The sequence below is a fragment of the Budorcas taxicolor genome, chromosome 16, assembly GCF_023091745.1.
Source record: "Budorcas taxicolor isolate Tak-1 chromosome 16, Takin1.1, whole genome shotgun sequence".
NCBI classification, from domain to species: Eukaryota; Metazoa; Chordata; class Mammalia; order Artiodactyla; family Bovidae; genus Budorcas; species Budorcas taxicolor.
The window spans coordinates 37,833,100-37,853,856 of NC_068925.1; the positions used below are offsets into that span (position 1 = coordinate 37,833,100).

Sequence of the window (20,757 nt, forward strand, 5' to 3'; positions counted from 1 at the left end):
GTAGAACCAATTTAAAAATATGGGCTTCCCTCGTGCCTCAGTGGAAAAGAATCCATCTGCCAAAAAGAAAACATGGGTTCAATCCCTGGTACAGGAAGATCCCTGAAGAAGGAAATGGAAACCCACTCCAGTATTCTTGCCTGGAGAATTCCATGGGCAGAGGAGCCTGGTGAGCTACAGTCCATGGGGTCGCAAAAGAGTTGAACATGAGTTGGACACAAGTTAGTGAATGAACAAATGAATTAAAAAATATATACTCTATGTCAGATGTCAGTAAACTTTTTCTATAAAAGGTAAGACAATTAATATTTTAGGCTTTTCAGGATTTACTAGTATCTGTCACAACTGCTCAATCATACTAATGTAGCAATAAAAGCAGCCATAGACAATACATAAATGAATGAGTATGGCTGTGTTCCAATAAACTTTATTTAAAAAAAAAAACAAAAAACATTTATTTGGCTGCACCAGGTATTAGTTGTGGCACTTGGGATCTTCCATCTTTGTTGTAGCCTCTGGGATATTTAGTTGCAGATTGTGGGGTCTATTTCCCTCACCAGGGATCAAACCCAGGCCCCCTGCTTTGGGAGCATAGAATCCTAACCATTGGACCACCAAGGGAGTCCCAAATAAAAATTTATTTATAAACCCAGGCAGCTGGTCCAACTTAGCCCAATGGCTGTAGCCTGCTGATCCCCTCTTTAGGGCTTTCACATTGGCAGATAAACAATAGAGAAAGAAGGAAATAAAGAAAAATGTATCCATCCAACAGAAGGTGGAAAGAGGTGGGGGGTTAAAGAGCAGGGAGAAAGAATGAAAAAAACATCTTAAGCATGATAAAGAAAGGAATCCAAATCAGTTATCACAATAAATGACAATCAGTTAAATTCAACTATTTTAACACTGCTAGACTGGATTGAAAAAGCAAAAAAATTTTAAATAGGAATGAAATAAAATTAAGTTATAATGGTTATAAGATATATAAGGAAAAGGCTAAAAATTAGAAAAATATATGCCTTCTTTTAAGGTAAACAACAAAAAACAATTATTGGAACTAAAGTAAGACACTACATTAGGAATAAAAAGATAATCACACACAAAAAAAGTCTCAAGATAAACAAAGCAGTCCAAACTGAAAGGAGAAATGAAAAATTCATAATAATAGATAATTTTAACATGGAAGAATTTAACAAAGTTTTTTTCAGAAGCTGATTATTCAAGCAGATCAAAAAAATACAATTTGGGGCAACCAGTTTAAATGAATAACTACTTATATATAAAGAGAGAACAATGCAGCAACATCCTTCTTTTCAAACACACACTGGAATTTTTAAAATGAGTCACTAGTTAAGTCACAAAGGACAACAACAAATTTCAAAGAAACAAACATCACAGAGACCACATTCTCTGACAACATTCAGATACTAAAGACTCCTAAGTAACACATTCCCTGGTGACTCAGATGGTAAAGAATCTGCCTGCAATGCAGGAGACAGGGGTTCAATCCCTGGGTTGGGAAGATCCCCTGGAAAAAGGAATGGCAACCCACTCCAGTATTCTTGCCTGGAGAATCCCTTGGACAGAGAAGCCTGGTGGGCTACAGCCCATGGGGTCATAAAGAGTCGGACACAACTGAGCAACTAACACTTTATTTCACTTTCTTCTCTTAAAATAAAAATTACAATGAGGAGTACAAAATATTTTTTAAAGTATGACAATGAAACAAATACTGTTCCTATAATCAGAGTTTGTAATACAGTAGAGGTAAAAATGATCACTCAAAAATTAATATATATTATGTATTATAGCTATATATGTATCTACATGCATACACACATACAGATATAATTACACAATATATAATAGCAAGCCATGCTAAGCACCATAAAGGGAAAGCAGAGAGTGCCAAGAGAACATGTCATTTGGGGTTTCCCTGAGGGAAAAATGGGGGGTGGGAGAAGGAGGAAGGGATGCACCTCCCAGGGAAAGGAAAGTAGTAGAAAGGCCCTGAGGAGAAAAGGAACAAGGGAGTGGTTCTGGGACAGAGTAAACTGAAATACATGAAAATAAATTACACCTAGGAAAAGACTTCAACCTTAAAAATAGGATAAAACAAAATAAGAACTTAGTAATACTCCACTGTACAGAGCACCACGTCTTCTTTATATCCTCCTCTGCTGATGGACATTTAGGTTGCTTCCACATCCTGGATATTGTACATAGTGCTGCAATGAACATTGGGGTACATGTATCTTTTGGAATTATGGTTTCCTCTGGGTACATCATGAGAAATGCTGGACTAGAAGAAACACAAGCTGGAATCAAGATTGCTGGGAGAAATATCAATAACCTCAGATATGCAGATGACACCACCCTTATGGCAGAAAGTGAAGAGGAGCTAAAAAGCTTCTTGATGAAAGTGAAAGAGGAGAGTGAAAAAGTTGGCCTAAAGCTCAACATTCAGAAAACGAAGATCATGGCATCCAGTCCCGTCACTTCATGGGAAATAGACGGGGAACAGTGGAAACAGTGTCAGACTTTATTTTGGGGGGCTCCAAAATCACTGCAGATGGTGACTGCAGCCATGAAATTAAAAGACGCTTACTCCTTGGAAGAAAAGTAATTTATGATCAACCTAGATAGCATATTCAAAAGCAGAGACATTACTTTGCCGACTAAGGTCCATATAGTCAAGGCTATGGTTTTTCCTGTGGTCATGTATGGATGTGAGAGTTGGACTGTGAAGAAGGCTGAGTGCTGAAGAATTGATGCGTTTGAACTGTGGTGTTGGAGAAGACTCTTGAGAGTTCCTTGGACTGCAAGGAGATCCAACCAGTCCATTCTGAAGGAGATCAGCCCTGGGATTTCTTTGGAAGGAATGATGCTAAAGCTGAAACTCCAGTACTTTGGCCACCTGATGCCAAGAGTTGACTCTTTAGAAAAGACTCTGATGCTGGGAGGGATTGGGGGCAGGAGGAGAAGGAGAAGACAGAGGATGAGATGGCTGGATGGCATCACTGACTCGATGGACGTGAGTCTGAGTGAACTCCGGGAGTTGGTGATGGACAGGGAGGCCTGGCGTGCTGCGATTCATGGGGTCGCAAAGAATCGGACACGACTGAGCGACTAAACTGAACTGAACTGAACTGGGTATATGCCCAGGAGTGGGATTTCTCAGTCAAACGGTAGTCCTATTTTTAGTGTTTTAAGGAACCTCCATACTGTTCTCCATAGTGGTTGTACCAATTTACATTCCCACTAACACTGTAGGAGGGTTCCCTATTCTTCTCACCCTCTCCAGCATTTACAGTTTGCAGATTTTTTTATAATGGCCATTCTGATAGGTGTGTAGTTTTAATTTGCATTTCTCTAATAACCAGTGATAGTGATGCTGAGCATCTATAAGTATTTTCCACCCAGTTAAGATTTTTAAAACTACGTTTAAGATATTCAGATTACCCTTCATACCTATCAGGAATGGCATTCCACAATTAGTTGATCTCACTATTCATGGAGTAGCACAAATATCACAAATAATTTCAGCTGTGGAATCAAACAGCCCTGGATTTCAAGTTATAACTTATCCCTTCTAATTCTTAGATTCCATATCAGTAAAATGGGGTTAATAATCAAACTTGATGATGCAGATTTATAGGGTCTAAGTGATAACCCATGTAGATGCAGGATAGTATAATGTGATAAACCACCTAAGAGTTGTACGACTTTGGGCAAGTTATTAACATCTCACTGCCTAGGTTTCTTCCTCTGTGGCATGCATTTCAAATAATACCTAGCCTCACTCCATAAACATGAACTACAATTAGTATTAATAATAAAAAGCTATTGTTCTTCTATACTTAAGTTCTAACAGTCTCATTAACAAGATTTGAGGAGACTTTCTTCTCTGCCCTCATTCAAGACATTACAACTGACAATCCTAGGGGCTCTCATTTCCTTCTAAAGGGTATTAGATGTTAGAACATACTAGCAGGCAAATTTCACTATTTCTAAAGGGTTTTCAGTAGCCTAATGCACAACTACTTTGTTAGGACCATTAAAAGCAATTCTTCCTGAAGACTGGGCTTCTTTAGTAGGAACTAACAGAACTCTTGAGATTCCTTATAACTGAATACATTGATGACTTCACTGAAAGTCCCCATAACTTACAAATTCATTAGATATTTTCAATACCTATAATTTTGTGCTTCAAAAATGCATGCTAAGCTCCATACAAAGTCAGAGTTTTATATGTACAACAGTTCAATGAACCTATTGTACATTCCCTTCGACTGTTTACTCCTTCAGATAGGATAAAACAATCACAAAACTCTAACACTGTGAGTTTTAGAGTTTAAAACTCGAACTCCTAGCAAAGCTGGGCCCACTCCAAGACTTTTTATTGAAACTGAGATTAACAATGTTATATCCAATCCTTTTATTTATGATTAACATGTAGTACTACATTAGTCTCAGGTGTACACCAATTCCACACTCCGAAATGATCACCACATTAAGACGAGTTATCATCCGTCACCATACAAAGCTGTTACAATGTTACTGACTCTTCTATGTGTGCATTACATCCTCCTGACCTATTTATTTTATAAATTTGTACCTTTTCATCTCCTTCACCTATTTTGTCTACCTCCCCAAACCCTGCCCCCTCTGGCAACCACCAGCTTATTCTTGGATTCTGTGAGTCTGTATCTGCTTTGTTTGTTCATTTGCTGTTCATTTTTTATATTCCTCATATAAGTGAAATCATATGTAAATTCAATCTCTCTATACCAAAAACTGTCATGCTTCTTCCATAATATTCCAGATGCTGAATTACTTGAAGGAAATCCAACACACAAAAAGCTGGGAACTTAACCAAATTCAATCAGCCAAAATTCAGGGGGGCGCCTGTTAGGTAGTAAGTTAGTTTTCAGAGCCAAAACACAACAGTGAGCTACACAATATACTTTTCTTTCATAAGAATTTTCTACACAGTTTCATAGAATAATATCTATTCTATTCTTAAACTATCCTAACTTATTTTACTGAGGAGGAACATACAATCAGAGAGGGCAATGTTATGAAAAATGCAGCAAATTGTTCAATGCCGTAATCTGTTAAAAGTAAGGAAAATTTCCAACAAAACTTCAGGGTTCTAATATATCAAAAAGCCTAATGTCTTGACCATTACAAGTACAAAAGCAGCTCTCCCATATTTGGTTAACATCTCCTGCCCAGGGCCAACAGTAATGGATAATCGGAATAGGTAATTTCTGATAGCTGCCAAAACAACTAGATGGAAGCATTAATCCTACTTCATGGGCTTAAGTTTAGACTTAAAAAAAATAAAGTATTTTGTTCCTCAAACAATAAAGGGATTTTCTTTCTGGGGATGACGGACGTTGGATTTTGTTAGTATTTTAAACTACTGCTTTGTCTCCAAGGCGTCATTCACCTTCACTTAAAAAGGAAAAGATAATGACAGTAGTAGTGGGAGTAGGAATATAGTAGTAATCGTAATAGTAATAATGCTTAACACATATAGCGCTCTAAGTTCCGGGCACTGTCTAGGACATTAATCTCTACATTTAATTAATTAATCATTTAGTCATGTGACCATTACATTTAGTGCACTTAAACCTTACTACTACCTTGTGAAGAGGGGATACTATTATTCCCATTTTATAGATGAAAAAACAAGGTACAAAGAGATTAAGTAATTTATCCAGTATTCCCATGGCTAGTAAGTAGCAGACCCAGAATACAAATTTACACAGCCTGATTTCAGAGTAAAAATAATTCATTTTATCGATGGAATTAAACTAGCTATATATAAATAATACTAAGGACATCAAGACAAACACATTGCATAATTTCTAAACTAGAAAACAAAACAAGAAAATTCACCTTGTTTTTCTTCCCTTTTAAATCCTAAGTCCCAAATAACAAAATATATTTCAATCTACTGAGGTAAAAAGACTACAATACCCCAAATTTCCACCATTTATTCCACAAATTAAGCTCTTTTTTTCTCTAGTTCTCTTAGAAGTTAGAAGTGAATCACTGCATCCATATAGATTAACTAGAATACTAAGAACCAAGGCCACCTACATCCACATGACTTTATCATTTGTGCCAAGAAATTACTGCCCACAAAGATAAAACTGTAAATCCGTAAATAACTTCACTGTTTAGCTCCAGAACCTCCCAAAAGTCCGGTTATCTCAACAACAGACTATTCAAAGTGTTTCTTTTTCACAATATTCCTTCAATGGGGCAAATAACTCGAACAGTTATATACTTTTAAGACTTGGTTAAGATTCTAGCCTCAATGTTTCTACTAATTCTAAACTATTATATTACAAATTTTACCCCATTTCAATCATATCACTGCACTGACAGACCTATCTTAAATCTGTCAGGGTCACACCTGAAATTCTATACTATCTGCCCATGACCTCTCCATTGTAAAGTCCACTAAGAGTCCATCCTGGTGTGATCTCCTTACTGTAGTAAGCAATACACTCAGTTTTGCTTAACCAACAAGCCTTTTTGGCCTTCTTCGGGGGAGTGGACAGTCAACAAAAGATAATTTTCTGTTATTCCATTTCAGCTGCTCTCTTAACAACTCTTTTTTAAAAGAAATCTCTTCTTTGAGAACACAGGTAAAATTAAATGCACCAGGAAATTGGATCATTATAGAAAAAGAAACACAAACCAGCCAGTGGAAGGGGGCCAAGTAAATCTAATAATAAACTCAACATGAGACCTGAAACTTTATTTCATATAGTCACAGCTTAAGCTGAATTGGGTTAATTATGCATTTCACAATGGTTTAAAATATCTCTAAAATTGAAATTTAAAAATAAAAAATGCCTTCATATATCAAAGTTTAAATAAAATATTCTGCCATCTGATTAGATTCAACAAAAATTTCTTTTACTTGAACTCATATGCCTCTACTTTCACATATCAAATACGAGTATATGAAATATAGTTTAAATCTTTAAAAACTAAAAATGATTTAAACCCATATAATACTTAGAAAACAAAAATTTTTTAAACCCATTCATTCATCTATTTATTTAGTATAAATAAATATTATTTAGTTAGTATTTATTTAAACATCTATTATTTAGTATATTCCAGTTTTTTAAAGATGACCTTTTAAATTATACCCCATCTCATTTCCAAAAGGATTTGAGATGGCTGACAAAAATACATTGAACAGACTAAAACAAACACATGAAAAAAAATAAAGAAAAAAATGCGAACTCTTTCACACACATACACACAAACACACATATGAAAGAACTCTGTTTCAGATACTCAGAACCAAAAGAAGTTTCCAGCTTTCTCAGGAAGGGCATACGGCAGATCTGATAGATTTTGCTTTAAATTAGAAGTGCTGTTTAAGTGAATTAAGTTAACCACAGTATGTGGCTGGGAGAAGAGAAAGCAGAGTAAAAGTCAGGGAATCAAGATCAGTAATAGGATGAGCATGAGCAGGAACCCAAGGAACACCTTTTAGAAATGCACAAAGAGAAAGACAAATATAAACTCAGATTTTGCCCTCATATTACATCACTTTTATTCATGTGCCTTCAAAAAAGTGAATGGAAATATTAAAACTATATTTTAATTTCAACACATAACCTATATCAAGAAAACAAATATTAACAAATTCAGCTATTAGCAGAATGTATTGGCTTTACTGTATTTAACACAGTACTTACCTTCGCTGACAGCATGGGGCTTAACAATGCAACAAGTAGAACAATTGGTAAATTTAGCAGTGTTTGCTGGCCCACACACTCCACTCGAAGGAAAAAATAACTCCATTTCCTAAAGACAGAGAGAAATGACTTTGGCACATGTAGTTTTGTTATACATCTGTAAAACGACTCAGGAAATGTGCATCAGAGACTACTATCTGGGTACCTCAGAGAGGAGCTAAAGTAGAGGGTATGGGGGAAGTGACTGTCCCAGGGAGGCCCCATAGGCTCCTACCCAAATACAATCTCTTTTACTCCTAAGCTATTTATATGAGAGGGGAAGAACAAAGCAATTACTTTTAAAGTTTCACAATATAAATTCTTTCCTGAATTTCCTAAAAATTATTTTTACAAAGGCTAACTGATGAACTGAACCTTATTTTAAGTCTTAAAAAAGAACATATAAAGAAGTATTAAAGCAATGACAATATGTATTATTCTGTCCCAGGAATAAAACTGAGAATGTCTTAAAATTTTGAATATTGGATGTAATCAATATAAAGTTCCCTATTTTATCCAGAGTATCAGTTTATGAGAGACAGGTTTGATTCAAAGCTTTTCATTAAAATGTCTAAAATGCAGTTAAAAATTAGGAAATCTTTACAGAAACAGATGAGTATTCAAGAATGAGAGCTACAGTCAGTTAAAATTAATTATATATATATATATATATACACACACATATATAGTGCTAAAGTCAAATCACATGAATGTTATTTTATAACCAGATACATGTTGTGCTATTTGCTTTGCACATAATTAATTAAAAGGACAACCCAGCAATTTGAACTGGCCATGAAGATGGTCACACTAACCAATTTTTCAGACATACGCTTCTCTGCCACTAAGCTTTTACTACTATTATCTCCACTGTTCCCTATAAAGCCAGCTGTCCTCAAAGAACCATGCTAATGTGTAAAGGATCCCTTCAAAGATCAGTTCCTCCAGGAGGCCTTTACTGATGCTGCCAGTCATCAGTACCCTATACTTCTCCAAGGTTGTAGTTATTTTGGTAATTGTCCCACAAAAGAACTAACTTGCATAGCCTTGTAGGTGCTTCAGAATCTAAAACAAAGAGCTCAAAGTAAATACTCACTTTCACTAAATTTAAAAATTGAAAGATAATAGGATGTGTTACTGTACCACACTGGTGTGCAGTTTAAAAAGCCAACTGGGGGACATCCCTGGTGGTCCAGAGGTTAAGACTCTGCACTCCCAGTGCAGGGGTGCAGGTCTGATTGCTGGTTGAGGATCTAAGAGCTAACATGCCTTATGGTGTGGCCAGAAAAACAAAAAAACAATCTGAGGAACTGTTCAAATAGTAGCATATATACTTGAGTGATTCCAGCATTAACCACTCTTGAGAATTAAAATGTTCCATTCCTTACACAAGTATCTTTCTATTGTATTAATGCCTTTGCTTACTAATCTTCTTGATGAGTATCACCAAGTACCACTTGTAGACCTGTACCAGATGCTTTGATTACATATTCTCAGAGAACATGTATGGTACAGGTGAAAACTCAGATACCTACAGGGTCCTGGTAGGTAGTGAATGAATGAATGAAGTAAACCTAGTGTGACAAGAAGCTATGGTAGAGGACTGCAAACTGCAAGGACAGGGCCTTTCTACAGCTCCTCTTCTCTGCTTCCTTTGCAACAAAACTTCTCAGAAGAGATGTCTTCATTCTGTCTTCTTCTCTTCCACTCCCTCTTAAACTTACAACTAATTAGGCTTTCATTCTGTGGAAGTTTACTCACGAAAATCCCCAGCCACCTCCACGTTGCCAAGTACCTGGTTAATTCTCAGACCTCACCTTACCTGACCCAACAGCATTTGACACAATTGATCCCTACATCCTGGAATGCTGTCATTATTTGGTTTTCTTCCCACCTCACTGTCACTTCTTCTCAGTCTCCTTTAATAATTTTCTCCTATCTAGCAGACCCTTAAGTGCTCGTGAGGGGTCTAGTACTATCTATTGTCACTATTCTATTGTCACTGTCTTGCTGAGGTCCTTGAGTCCCATGGCTTTCAATGCTCTCTGTACTCTGATGGTTCCTACGTTTTAACCTCCGGCCCAACTTCCGCCCCGAACTACACATCCATATTGACATTTCAGATTTAAAACATCTAAAACAGAACTTCTAATTTCCACTGTCTCCCATTATCTGTTCAGTCCCATCTTTTTCCTTATCCTTCAATTGCACGAGCCAAAAATAAACAACAACAACAAGAAACAGTAATTGCTGATTATTCTCCACCTGTCCCATATATCAGGAATTCCTTCAAAATATATCGAGACTCCATCCACTACCTCCACATCTGTCACTCTGGTCCATGCCACATGCCAACCAACTCTCCCTTTAACAACTTCACTAACCACCTGACTGACCTCCCATTCTAACTTTTCCCACAACACACGTCCCTCCACCCTAACGGGTCCATTATTCAGTTCATTTCAGTTCAGTCGCTCAGTCGTGTCCGACTCTTTGCGACCCCATGAATCGCAGGACACCAGGCCTCCCTGTCCATCACCATCTCCCGGAGTCCACTCAGACTCACATCCATCGAGTCCGTGATGCCATCCAGCCATCTCATCCTGGGTCATCCCCTTCTCCTCATGCCCCCAATCCCTCCCAGCATCAGAGTCTTTTCCAATGAGTCAATTCTTTGCATGAGGTGGCCAAAGTACTGGAGCTTCAGCTTTAGCATCATTCTTTCCAAAGAAATCCCAGGGTTGATCTCCTTCAGAATGGACTGCTTGGATCTCCTTGCAGTCCAAGGGACTCTCAAGAGTCTTCTCCAACACCACAGTTCAAACGCATCAATTTTTCGGCACTCAGCTTTCTTCACAGTCCAACTCTCACATCCATACATGACTACTGGAAAAACCATAGCCTTGACCAGACGGACCTTAGTCGGCAAAGTAATGTCTCTGCTTTTGAATATGCTATCTAGGTTGGTCATAACTTTTCTTCCAAGGAGTAAGCGTCTTTTAATTTCATGGCTGCAGTCACCATCTGCAGTAATTTTGGAGCCCCAAAAAATAAAGTCTGACACTGTTTCTACTGTTTCCCCATCTACTTCCCATGAAGTGATGGGACCAGATGCCATGATCTTAGTTTTCTGAATGTTGAGCTTTAAGCCAACTTTTTGACTCTCCTCTTTCACTTTCATCAAGAGGCTTTTTAGATCCTCTTCACTTTCTGCCATTAGGGTGGTGTCATCTGCATATCTGAGGTTCTTGATATTTCTCCCAGCAATCTTGATTCCAGCTTGTGTTTCTTCCAGTCCAGCATTTCTAATGATGTACACTGCGATAGAAGTTAAATAAGCAGGGTGACAATATACAGCCTTGATGTACTCCTTTTCCTATTTGGAAGCAGTCTGTTGTTCCATGTGCAGTTCTAACTGTTGCTTCCTGACCTGGATACAGATTTCTCAAGAGGCAGGTTAGGTGGTCTGGTATTCCCATCTCTTTCAGAATTTTCCAGTTTATTGTGATCCACACAGTCAAAGGCTTTGGCATAGTCAATAAAGCAGAAGTACATGTTTTTCCGGAACTCTCTTGCTTTTTCCATGATCCAGCAGATGCTGGCAATTTGATCTCTGGTTCCTCTGCCTTTTCTAAAACCAGCTTGAACATCAGGGAGTTCACGGTTCACGTATTGCTGAAGTCTGGCTTGGAGAATTTTGAGCATTACTTTACTAGCATGTGAGATGAGTGCAATTGTGTGGTAGTTTGAGCATTCTTTGGCATTGCCTTTCTTTGGAATTGGAATGAAAACTGACCTATTCCAGTCCTGTGGTCACTGCTGAGTTTTCCAAACTTGCTGGCATATTGAGTGCAGCACTTTCACAGCATCGTCTTTCAGGATTTGAAACAGCTCTACTGGAATTCCATCACCTCTACTAGCTTTGTTCGTAATGATGGTTTCTAAGGCCCACTTGACTTCACATTCCAAGATGTCTGGCTCTAGATGAGTGATCACATCATCATGATTTTCTGGGTCGTGAAGATCTTTTTTGTACAGTTCTTCCATGTATTCTTGCCACCTCTTCTTAATATCTTCTGCTTCTGTTAGGTCCAGACCACTTCTGTCCTTTATCGAGTCCATCTTTGCATGAAATGTTCTCTTGGTATCTCTAATTTTCTTGAAGAGATCTCTAGTCTTTCCCATTCTGTTGTTTTCCTCTATTTCTTTGCATTGATTGCTGAAGATCCATTATTAACAGTAGTAAAAATGAAACTTAGAAAAATCATGTTACTCCTCTGCGCAGTACCCTCCAACATCTCCTGTCTCATTCACAATAAATCTCAAAGTCCCAGATGGCCTCATGTGACCTGGTTCCTGGCTATACCTGACTTAATCTTCACGCTATTTCCATGAAGCTATTTCTGCCCCAGCATCACTGGCCTCACCTCCTCACTGTTCCTTGAACACAGCAAACATGTTCCTACCTTAGAATCTTTACATGTATTGTTCCCTTTCTTCCTGGAACACTTTCCCCCAGACATTTGCATGGCTTTCTCCCTCACTGCCTTCTGATCTCTGCTCAAACCAGAGACTATAAGGACTTTCTGAATATACTATATTTAACAGCATTCTAGAGACTTCCCTGGTGGTCCAGTGGTTAAGAATCCACCTTCCAATGCAAGGGGATGTGGGTTTGATCCCTGGTTGGGGAACCAAGATCTTACATGCTAAGGGGCAACTAAGCCTGTGCGCTGCAACTACTGAGCCTCCTGCCACAACTAGAAAGCCTGGGCACTTTAACAAAATATCCCGCATGCCTCAACTAAGACCAGACACAGCCAAAACTAATTTTTTTTTTTTAATAGCATTCCACACCTCCACTCCACACACCATCCTTCCAGACTCTCATCTTTTTCTGTGCCCTTCTCCTTGTTTATTTTCTTCAGAGCACTTATCAGTAGACATCAGAGTTATCGATCTGTTTATTTATTATCTGACATTAGAAGAGCTGTAAACTCCATGAGAAGCAGGACTTTGCCTTGTTCACAGTAGCTTCTCAATAAACATTTTGGAATGATTGAAATTCAGGAGCAGTTTATTTAACATATGAAGAATTTTTATTTATCTACCCTGTACAAGTGAGAAAAAAAGACATTAAGAAGGCTTAGGAACAAGCCCTTGCGAGTTAATAGATGGCAAAGTCATGTTTCAAAATCCAGTCATACTAATTCCAAAGTCCTGAACTTTTTCTATAATATCACCTCTCTTTCAGATGTAAAAAGCAATACTAGAATGTTCCAACTCTAGTTTAACCAATTATTTGACCAATTATTTTTGTCTCAACTTCTTTTTTGCTCAGTTTAAAAAAATGAAAACCCAAGTTATTCAAGTATTCATTTATATATGAATAAATATGTATTTAAGGCAAAAATATAAAGATTGCCATTTAAATCTATCTTGGTGAAAGTGAGTAATTCTATGCCTTTGCTTTCTCTTTCTCCTTGTGCTGACTGCCACATCTGCCTCACCTATTAATCCAGCTAATATTTGCAAGAACACTGATACTGTTATTTGCAAGGTCACGGTTATATGGCAAGTAATTTAAAGACTTCAAACAACAAATACATTGATAATGTTAAACAAAAAAATTCATATTCGTTTGTGATTTCAGCTGCTTTAAACATTCTGCATAAAGCTTTTCTCTTTCTGAGGCTCTTTGCTATTACTCTTTTATATGTCTCTAAATGACCTAGCTGCTGCTGCTGCTGCTAAGTCGCTTCAGTCGTGTCCGACTCTGTGCGACCCCAGAGACGGCAGCCCACCAGGCTCCACTGTCCCTGGGATTCTCCAGGCAAGAACACTGGAGTGGGGTGCCATTTCCTTCTCCAATGCATGAAAGTGAAAAGCAAAAGTGAAGTCGCTCAGTCGTTTCCGAGTCTTAGCGACCCATGGACTGCAGCCTACCAGGCTCTTCCGTCCATAAGATTTTCCAGGCAAGAGTACTGGAGTGGGGTGCCATTACCTTCTCCGAAATGACCTAGCAGGGAAGGATAAAGATATGTAACTTTCCCCAAAAATAAAACTCAGACTCAATTTGATCAGCTTTAAGTATACAGTTTTTTGTACTGTATTTTATACAAATTGTTAAGTATATACTTATACCATTTCATAAATTTCACCCTGATAAGACCGTCTCTGGGGTCACATAGAGTCGGACATGACTGAAGCGACAAAGCAGCAGCAGCAGCAAGACCCCATGTGAAATCTCCTAAAACGTTTGACTAATCTACATCCATATCCTTAATCATCATGATAAAATACATTAATAAATAGTTGCCAGTTACAGGTGTCTCTGAAAATTTCCCACAGTCATTTTAAATATCACTTTTGTAAAGGACCCAATTTAAGACATTTTAAAAAATCACTGAAATCTACATATTCTAATGTCAAATATGAAATCTGTTCTCAGAAAATAAACCAAGATATTGATGAAATATTAAGTCACATGATCAGTGCACTCTTATTACAAATATGAAAAGAATTAGAACCTAACAAAACATCCAAAGTAAAAATGCCTTATCCATGCAAGAGAATATTCCACAGCCATCAAAACTTAAGGGCTTCCTCAGTGGCTCAGCACTAAAAGAATCCACCTACAATGCAGGAGATGAGGGTTCAGTCCCTGGGTAGGGAAGATCCCCTGGAGAAGGAAATGGCAACCCATTCCAGTATTCTTGCCTGGAGAATCCCATGGACAGAGGAGCCTGGAGGGCTACTGTCCATGGGGCTGCAAAAAATCAGACATGACTGAGCAACTAACACTTTCACTTTCATATCATAAAACTTGCTAGTATTATTTCACTTTATTTATGACCAGACCAAAAACCATCTTAAATTAGCTGAAAAACTTCTCAGAATGCTAAGAGTTAACTTGCATTTCATTAATTCAACATCAGTATAAACCAAGTGGAGTAATACCTTATTTATATAAACTTAAAATGAGAATTATTAATATAAAACTTTCATAAACACTAGCTATATGTAGAAAAAGGAAGGATGTTAAGCTTGAAAATATGGTGTCAAGTCTGAGTCAAAGAAAGAATATGTCTTTTGAATATTCACTTTCCATAAACTGGTATTCTTACAGGAATAATTCATTTACTGATAAGCCTCAGTGATTTAAGTCCTTGGAACAAAACAAGACAACAAGTATTTTAACTGAGAAACTTATTCAGACCATGACCAGGTTACCAATTCTCAAAGGAGACATATCATTGAAACACTGTTTCTGTTCGGTCACTCAGTCTTGTCCCGCTCTTTGCCACCCCATGGACTGCAGCACACCAAGCTTCCCTATCCATCACCAACTCCCAGAGCTTGCTCAAACTCATGTCTATTTAATCACAAGCAAAAGGTCAAAGGTTTCTTCTACTATTAGATCAGCTGCATAAATCTACCTTAAGTCAGCTGTGACAAAATGTTTTACTCTGACATCAAACATTTAGCAAAACCAAAACAAATTAAAACAGTTTAAAAACACCTTACTCTGGCAGCACAAGCGAAAGAATCAGGGCCATGAGCTGCATTCTTTATGCCATCTGTTCCAAAGAGGGCTCTAATGCTTTCAGGAGCATCTGTACGTGCCAGTCCAGAGTTTGCAGGTCCAAGAAGTCTCTTCCATTCACATATAGCGTCATCTCGTAAAATCTCCATGGCAATTATAGGTCCACTTGTAATAAACTGGATCAGCTCACTGTGAAACAGGTGAAAGATTGATTTGCTTCATTTTTGTATTAACCAAAGCATCTCTCTTAACAAAGAAATATTACCATTTGAGTATTTAATCACATAGCTATAAATATGAACATTATCATCTCAGAACTATTGGACATAGTGAATTTTACATGGACAAGGTAAAGTTTTCATAAACTGAGTGCCCTGCAGTAGCCTGAGTCACTACAAATCACTACTGTCAAACCAATTACTGTTAGCAGAAGCATCAATGTTTCAGTGAACTAAGACTATTTCATTGATTTAAAATGCATATTGTTGATCTATTGCTTTTTGCATCGTTCTGAAAGGTACAGAAGAATCTTTTTATTTTCACATAATTTAACATGGTAGTCAAATAAAATCTCAATAGACAAAGTGATGAGTGATATCTTGTAATATATTTGTAGTAAGAATTCAATAATTTCTGTGTAGATTTATTAGAATTCAAAGAATGACAATGAATTTTCAGTCACTAGGCACCGAGTTGGTCAAGACATTAAACTAGAAGTTGTAATAATACAAATATCTACAAAGACTAAAGTGAAGAATAATTTCCAAGAGAATTATGGATGCCTATTCTACACAAGGTTTGGGAATATTTTGATAATGCTTTGTTTAAAATAAACTATAACATATGATTTTCTTATGTAAAACTTGAATAAAACACTATTATATACAGGACACCAACTAGAATGTTTACTGTAGCTTGGCTAATCCTTCATTATTAGAAAAGTAAGCACTTCTGCTTTGTCAACAGTAATGAGGTACACCATATTCACCTAACTTTAAATACAACCCAAATATTTAGAACATAGATTCACTTTCTAACATATTTGTCGCTATATTTCAAACAGCAAAACGTGTATCAAACAATTTATTTAACACAAGGGTTCTACGAGCAATGTTTTACATACATTGAGAATACCGTTAATAGTTTAAAACACAAATAGATACTCAACATAAATGTAATTATTACTCTATTTTTATTCTACTGAAATTTAAAAAGGAAGCTATGCTCCTCATAATTTAAACAATTCATGCCATTTGCTTCTGATTCAAGTTTAGTATATTTATTTAACAAAGAATTTTCACCTAGTGAAAGGAGAGGGGGGAAAAAACACACCAATTCTTAGAAAAAAAGCTCTCTACAGTTGCAAGATGTTGCCAAGGACTTTTTTTTTTTAAGATATTTTTATTTTATTTATTTGCCCCACTGGGTCTTAGCAGTGACATGCAGGGTCTTTAGTTGAGGCATGTGAACTCTAGTGGCATATGGGATCTAGTTCCCTGGCCAGGGACTGAACCTGGGCCCCCTGCATTGGGAGTGCAGAGTCTTAGCCACTGCACCACCGGGAAGTCCCTGCTAAGGACTTTTTGACAAATTATTCTCATGTAACAGATTTTTGAATTGTGAAGTTATAACTCTTTGGTTTTCCACAATACCCTCCATTATACAACATGAGCCTTGAACTCAGTACCTACTTTAAAAAGGGCCTTGACTGATGGTCTATATGAAAATCTGTTGCTTCTTTCCTATAAAATAACCAAAATGACAAAAGTTAACAATTATGTAAGGAAAATTAACTTATATTAATAAAATAATGAAATTCTCTATTTGATCCATATGAGAATTAAGGACTTTTCACCAAATATTCTGCTCAAATGCCCCCTCTCTTCAAATTTTTGCTAGTATGCATCTATGTTAAGATGTAAAATTAAAATGAATAAAAGAGGCAATATTTACTGTTCATGTTCAAGTCTACTATCTTCCTTTTCACTAGCATCTTTATCATTCTAAAAACAACATTTAACATATGACCAATAAGAATTACTGTTTTTTAAAGTTCACATAAGTTGAACATCAAAAAATATGTAATCTTTATCAATGAAAAGAAAAATATTAATTATTGCAAAGATATTTACAAATTCAAAAGATTTTACTTTCTTCTCTAAGGTTTAGCTTGAGAGCTTAGACTAGAATTTTAATTTAATAGTTAAAATTTTCTTTTTTATATAGATTGCTCCAAAAAAAAAGACTATGGACCTGTGTTTTTAAAGACTGCTTGACAAATTATGCACATCAATGTACTCTTACTGGTTATTACTGTATTAACAACTAATGCTTGAACTTACATCCCCCCAAAAAGGGATAATATAGAGATATTCAGAAATCTGAATTTATCAGTGGCAATCAGGATTAACTTTTTAAATTTATAGTCCCACAACCATGGAGAAATAAATAGGATAATGGAATTTTACACATATTGAAAAAGTTATTTAGACTTTTCAGCTAATCAAATCAAGTGTCTCAAACTCATACAGTTTTCTCAAAGGCTTGAAACAGTTCATAGTATGTGACAAACATATGTCAATACCAATTTTTTAACACAGCAAAGTATCCTCTAACAAAGGATTAAACTTTCAGGCTTGATAATTTAGTATGCAATGCATTAAGATTTTATATGTTAGTTGATCAACCATGTCCTACTCTGTGAACCCATGGACTGTAGCCCACCAGGCTTCTCTATCCATGGAATTCTCCAGTCAAGAATACTGGAGTAGGTAGTGATTACCTTCTCCACGGGATCTTCCCAACCAAGGGATCAAACCCAGGTGTCTTGCATTGCAGGCCGATTCTTTTCAAGCCACCAGGGGCTTGACGTGATGCTTTAAGATCTTATGGGCCCATTAAGAAATAAATCATATACTAATTCATATAATAATTCATTTATGAGGATATACTTTTATTCAAACCAAATGTACTAAAATATTCTCTTTGGCCATGAAGAGATTATGAAAGTATACTATGCAAGTATAGAAAACAAAATTTGCCCCAAGACATAGAAGGGGAAGAAAACTTATTCTTCTAGAGACTATTATATGCCAATGTTAAATTTTATTATTCCCCACAACAATATATTGAAATAGGTATGATCATCTTCATTTTACATTTAAAAATATGACCCAGCAATCCCACTGCTGGGCATACATGCCGAGGAAACCAGAATTGAAAGAGACACATGTACCCCAATGTTCATCGCAGCACTGTTTATAATAGCCAGGACATGGAAACAACCTAGATGTCCATCAGCAGATGAATGGACAAGAAAGCTGTGGTACATATACACAATGGAGTATTACTCAGACGTTAAAAAGAATACATTTGAATCAGTTCTGATGAGATGGGTGAAACTGGAGCCGATTATACAGAGTGAAGTAAGCCAGAAAGAAAAACACCAATACAGTATACTAACACATATATATGGAATTTAGAAAGATGGCAATGATGACCCTGTATGCAAGACAGCAAAAAAGACACAGATGTGTATAGCGGACTTTTGGACTCAGAGGGAGAGGGAGAGGGTGGGATGATTTGGGAGAAAGGCATTGAAACATGTATACTATCATGTAAGAATCGAATCACCAGTCTATGTCCGATGCAGGATACAGCATGCTTGGGGCTGGTGCACGGGGATGACCCAGAGGGATGTTGTGGGGAGGGAGGTGGGAGGGGGGTTCATGTTTGGGATCGCATGTACACCCGTGGTAGATTCATGTCAATGTATGGCAAAACCAATACAGTATTGTAAAGTAAAATAAAGTAAAAATTAAAAAATAAAAAATAAAAACACAAGAAAAAAAATAATAATGTAGTTCAGCATGATTATATAACTTATCCAGAGCAAAATGCTACTTAGTAAAGGAAGAAGGACAAGGAGATGTAAACCCAAATTTCTGATTGCTTATGACCTTTCTATTACCAACTTCAGAAAAATAAAAATAAAAACTCTAGAGGGTAGGCAGAAGAATTCACAAAACTGATTGATAGGGATAATCCGTACTGCATCCTAAAATGAGGTAAAACTCTGAAAAATTCAAGTGGGGAGTATTTTAGAAGAGTTAGCAGTGAGACTACTAATCTGACCAATTCTACAGAACTACTAAGAAAACAAAATCATCTTTAACATTAATAAAAACTATTAATTACTGAAAGTATTTTGTTTTCTTCTAACATGTCACTGACTCTACAGTTACTTCCATTCAAAATCTATCACTAAAACCAAAATGAGTTCATGAATTTTTTTCTCATCATTTTTATTTAATTCCTCCCTTAACAGGCTTAGATGGAGAGAAATATGTGCATGACCAGCTACAGAAGTCTTTTCTGTTCTTGTTTTGTTATGTTTTCTTGTGTTTTCATAACATTCTCACAATGATCTATTAATTATTTTACGAAATATTTACTTAGTGTCTACTTTGAATCAGGCCCTGATCCGAGAACTAGAAGTACAGTTAAACGGAACCCAGCTGCTGCTTTTCAGATACTGTCATGAGGGAGGAGCTGACATTTGAGCAAGTAAGTTTTGAGAACATTTAAGTTTTGGGAGACACTTCTCTGTGGGTCTCTTGTCTTCCTAACACATCTGATTGGGTATGCCAAGAATGCAAGGCCCCAACTACTCTTTATCCTAGCCATTTCTTGGAGTTATGTTTATAGTGAGTGACTTTGAGGGATGAGGTCATGTCTCCTTAGTACAAAGAGCAGACTTGTTTACAGCTTGCTAATGAAACAGTGGGTAACCTGAGTTCAACCCTCTTCAGCTGTGATGCAATCAACTGTGTGTGCAACATTTACCCAGGCCCATCTCATATTATTCTCACAGGACATGAAGGCAACAGGAACCAACATAAACATGATGTTCATGCTGCTAATTGAACCTAATCAAGCCCTGTATCCCTGGCTCAGAAGTCTCATGTCTTCTGCTAGCATCCCTGAGAGAGTAACACACTAACTCATTAACTTTTAAGTTAGGTAAAATTCAAGACATGACAGTAATATTAATAGAAATGTATGAGGTGCTATGAACAATTTAAACAGCTGTTAAGTTTTGGGGGGCAGCTTTATTGTGGGAAATTTGATGCCAGATTACACCTCCAATGTTTGATATAGACAAAGTTTTAATGTCACTAACACTAATCAAAGTCATCTCTCAGAATTCAGCCCCGTTGCCTGCTGTAAGGGCAAGCATCTTCAATACAGACAGAAACGGGACAAATCTAACTATGTTCATAAGGATCATGACCTCTGTTTCTACTAAGTAATAATGACAGCACTGGTAAGTACTATACTACCACCACTAATAGCTAACACCTTGAAGTAACTTAGCAGCAGCAGCAGCATATGTGCTTACTGTGTGCAACAATTTTTCAAAACATTTTACTTTTATTA

General features: G+C 36.9%; 1 protein-coding gene across 3 annotated transcripts in view; it reads right to left on the reverse strand.

Moving 5' to 3' along the window:
• Positions 1-20,757, reverse strand: part of NME7 (NME/NM23 family member 7) — a 249,673-nt gene that overhangs the window by 174,323 nt on the left and 54,593 nt on the right. For all 3 annotated transcript variants that reach the window (XM_052653459.1, XM_052653458.1, XM_052653460.1), the window contains exons 5-7: positions 17,010-17,060; positions 15,300-15,507; positions 7,734-7,842 (exon numbers count right to left, since the gene is read on the reverse strand). In XM_052653459.1, coding sequence (XP_052509419.1) covers positions 7,734-7,842; positions 15,300-15,507; positions 17,010-17,060 — 368 coding nt within the window. The remainder of the gene's footprint in view (positions 1-7,733; positions 7,843-15,299; positions 15,508-17,009; positions 17,061-20,757) is intronic.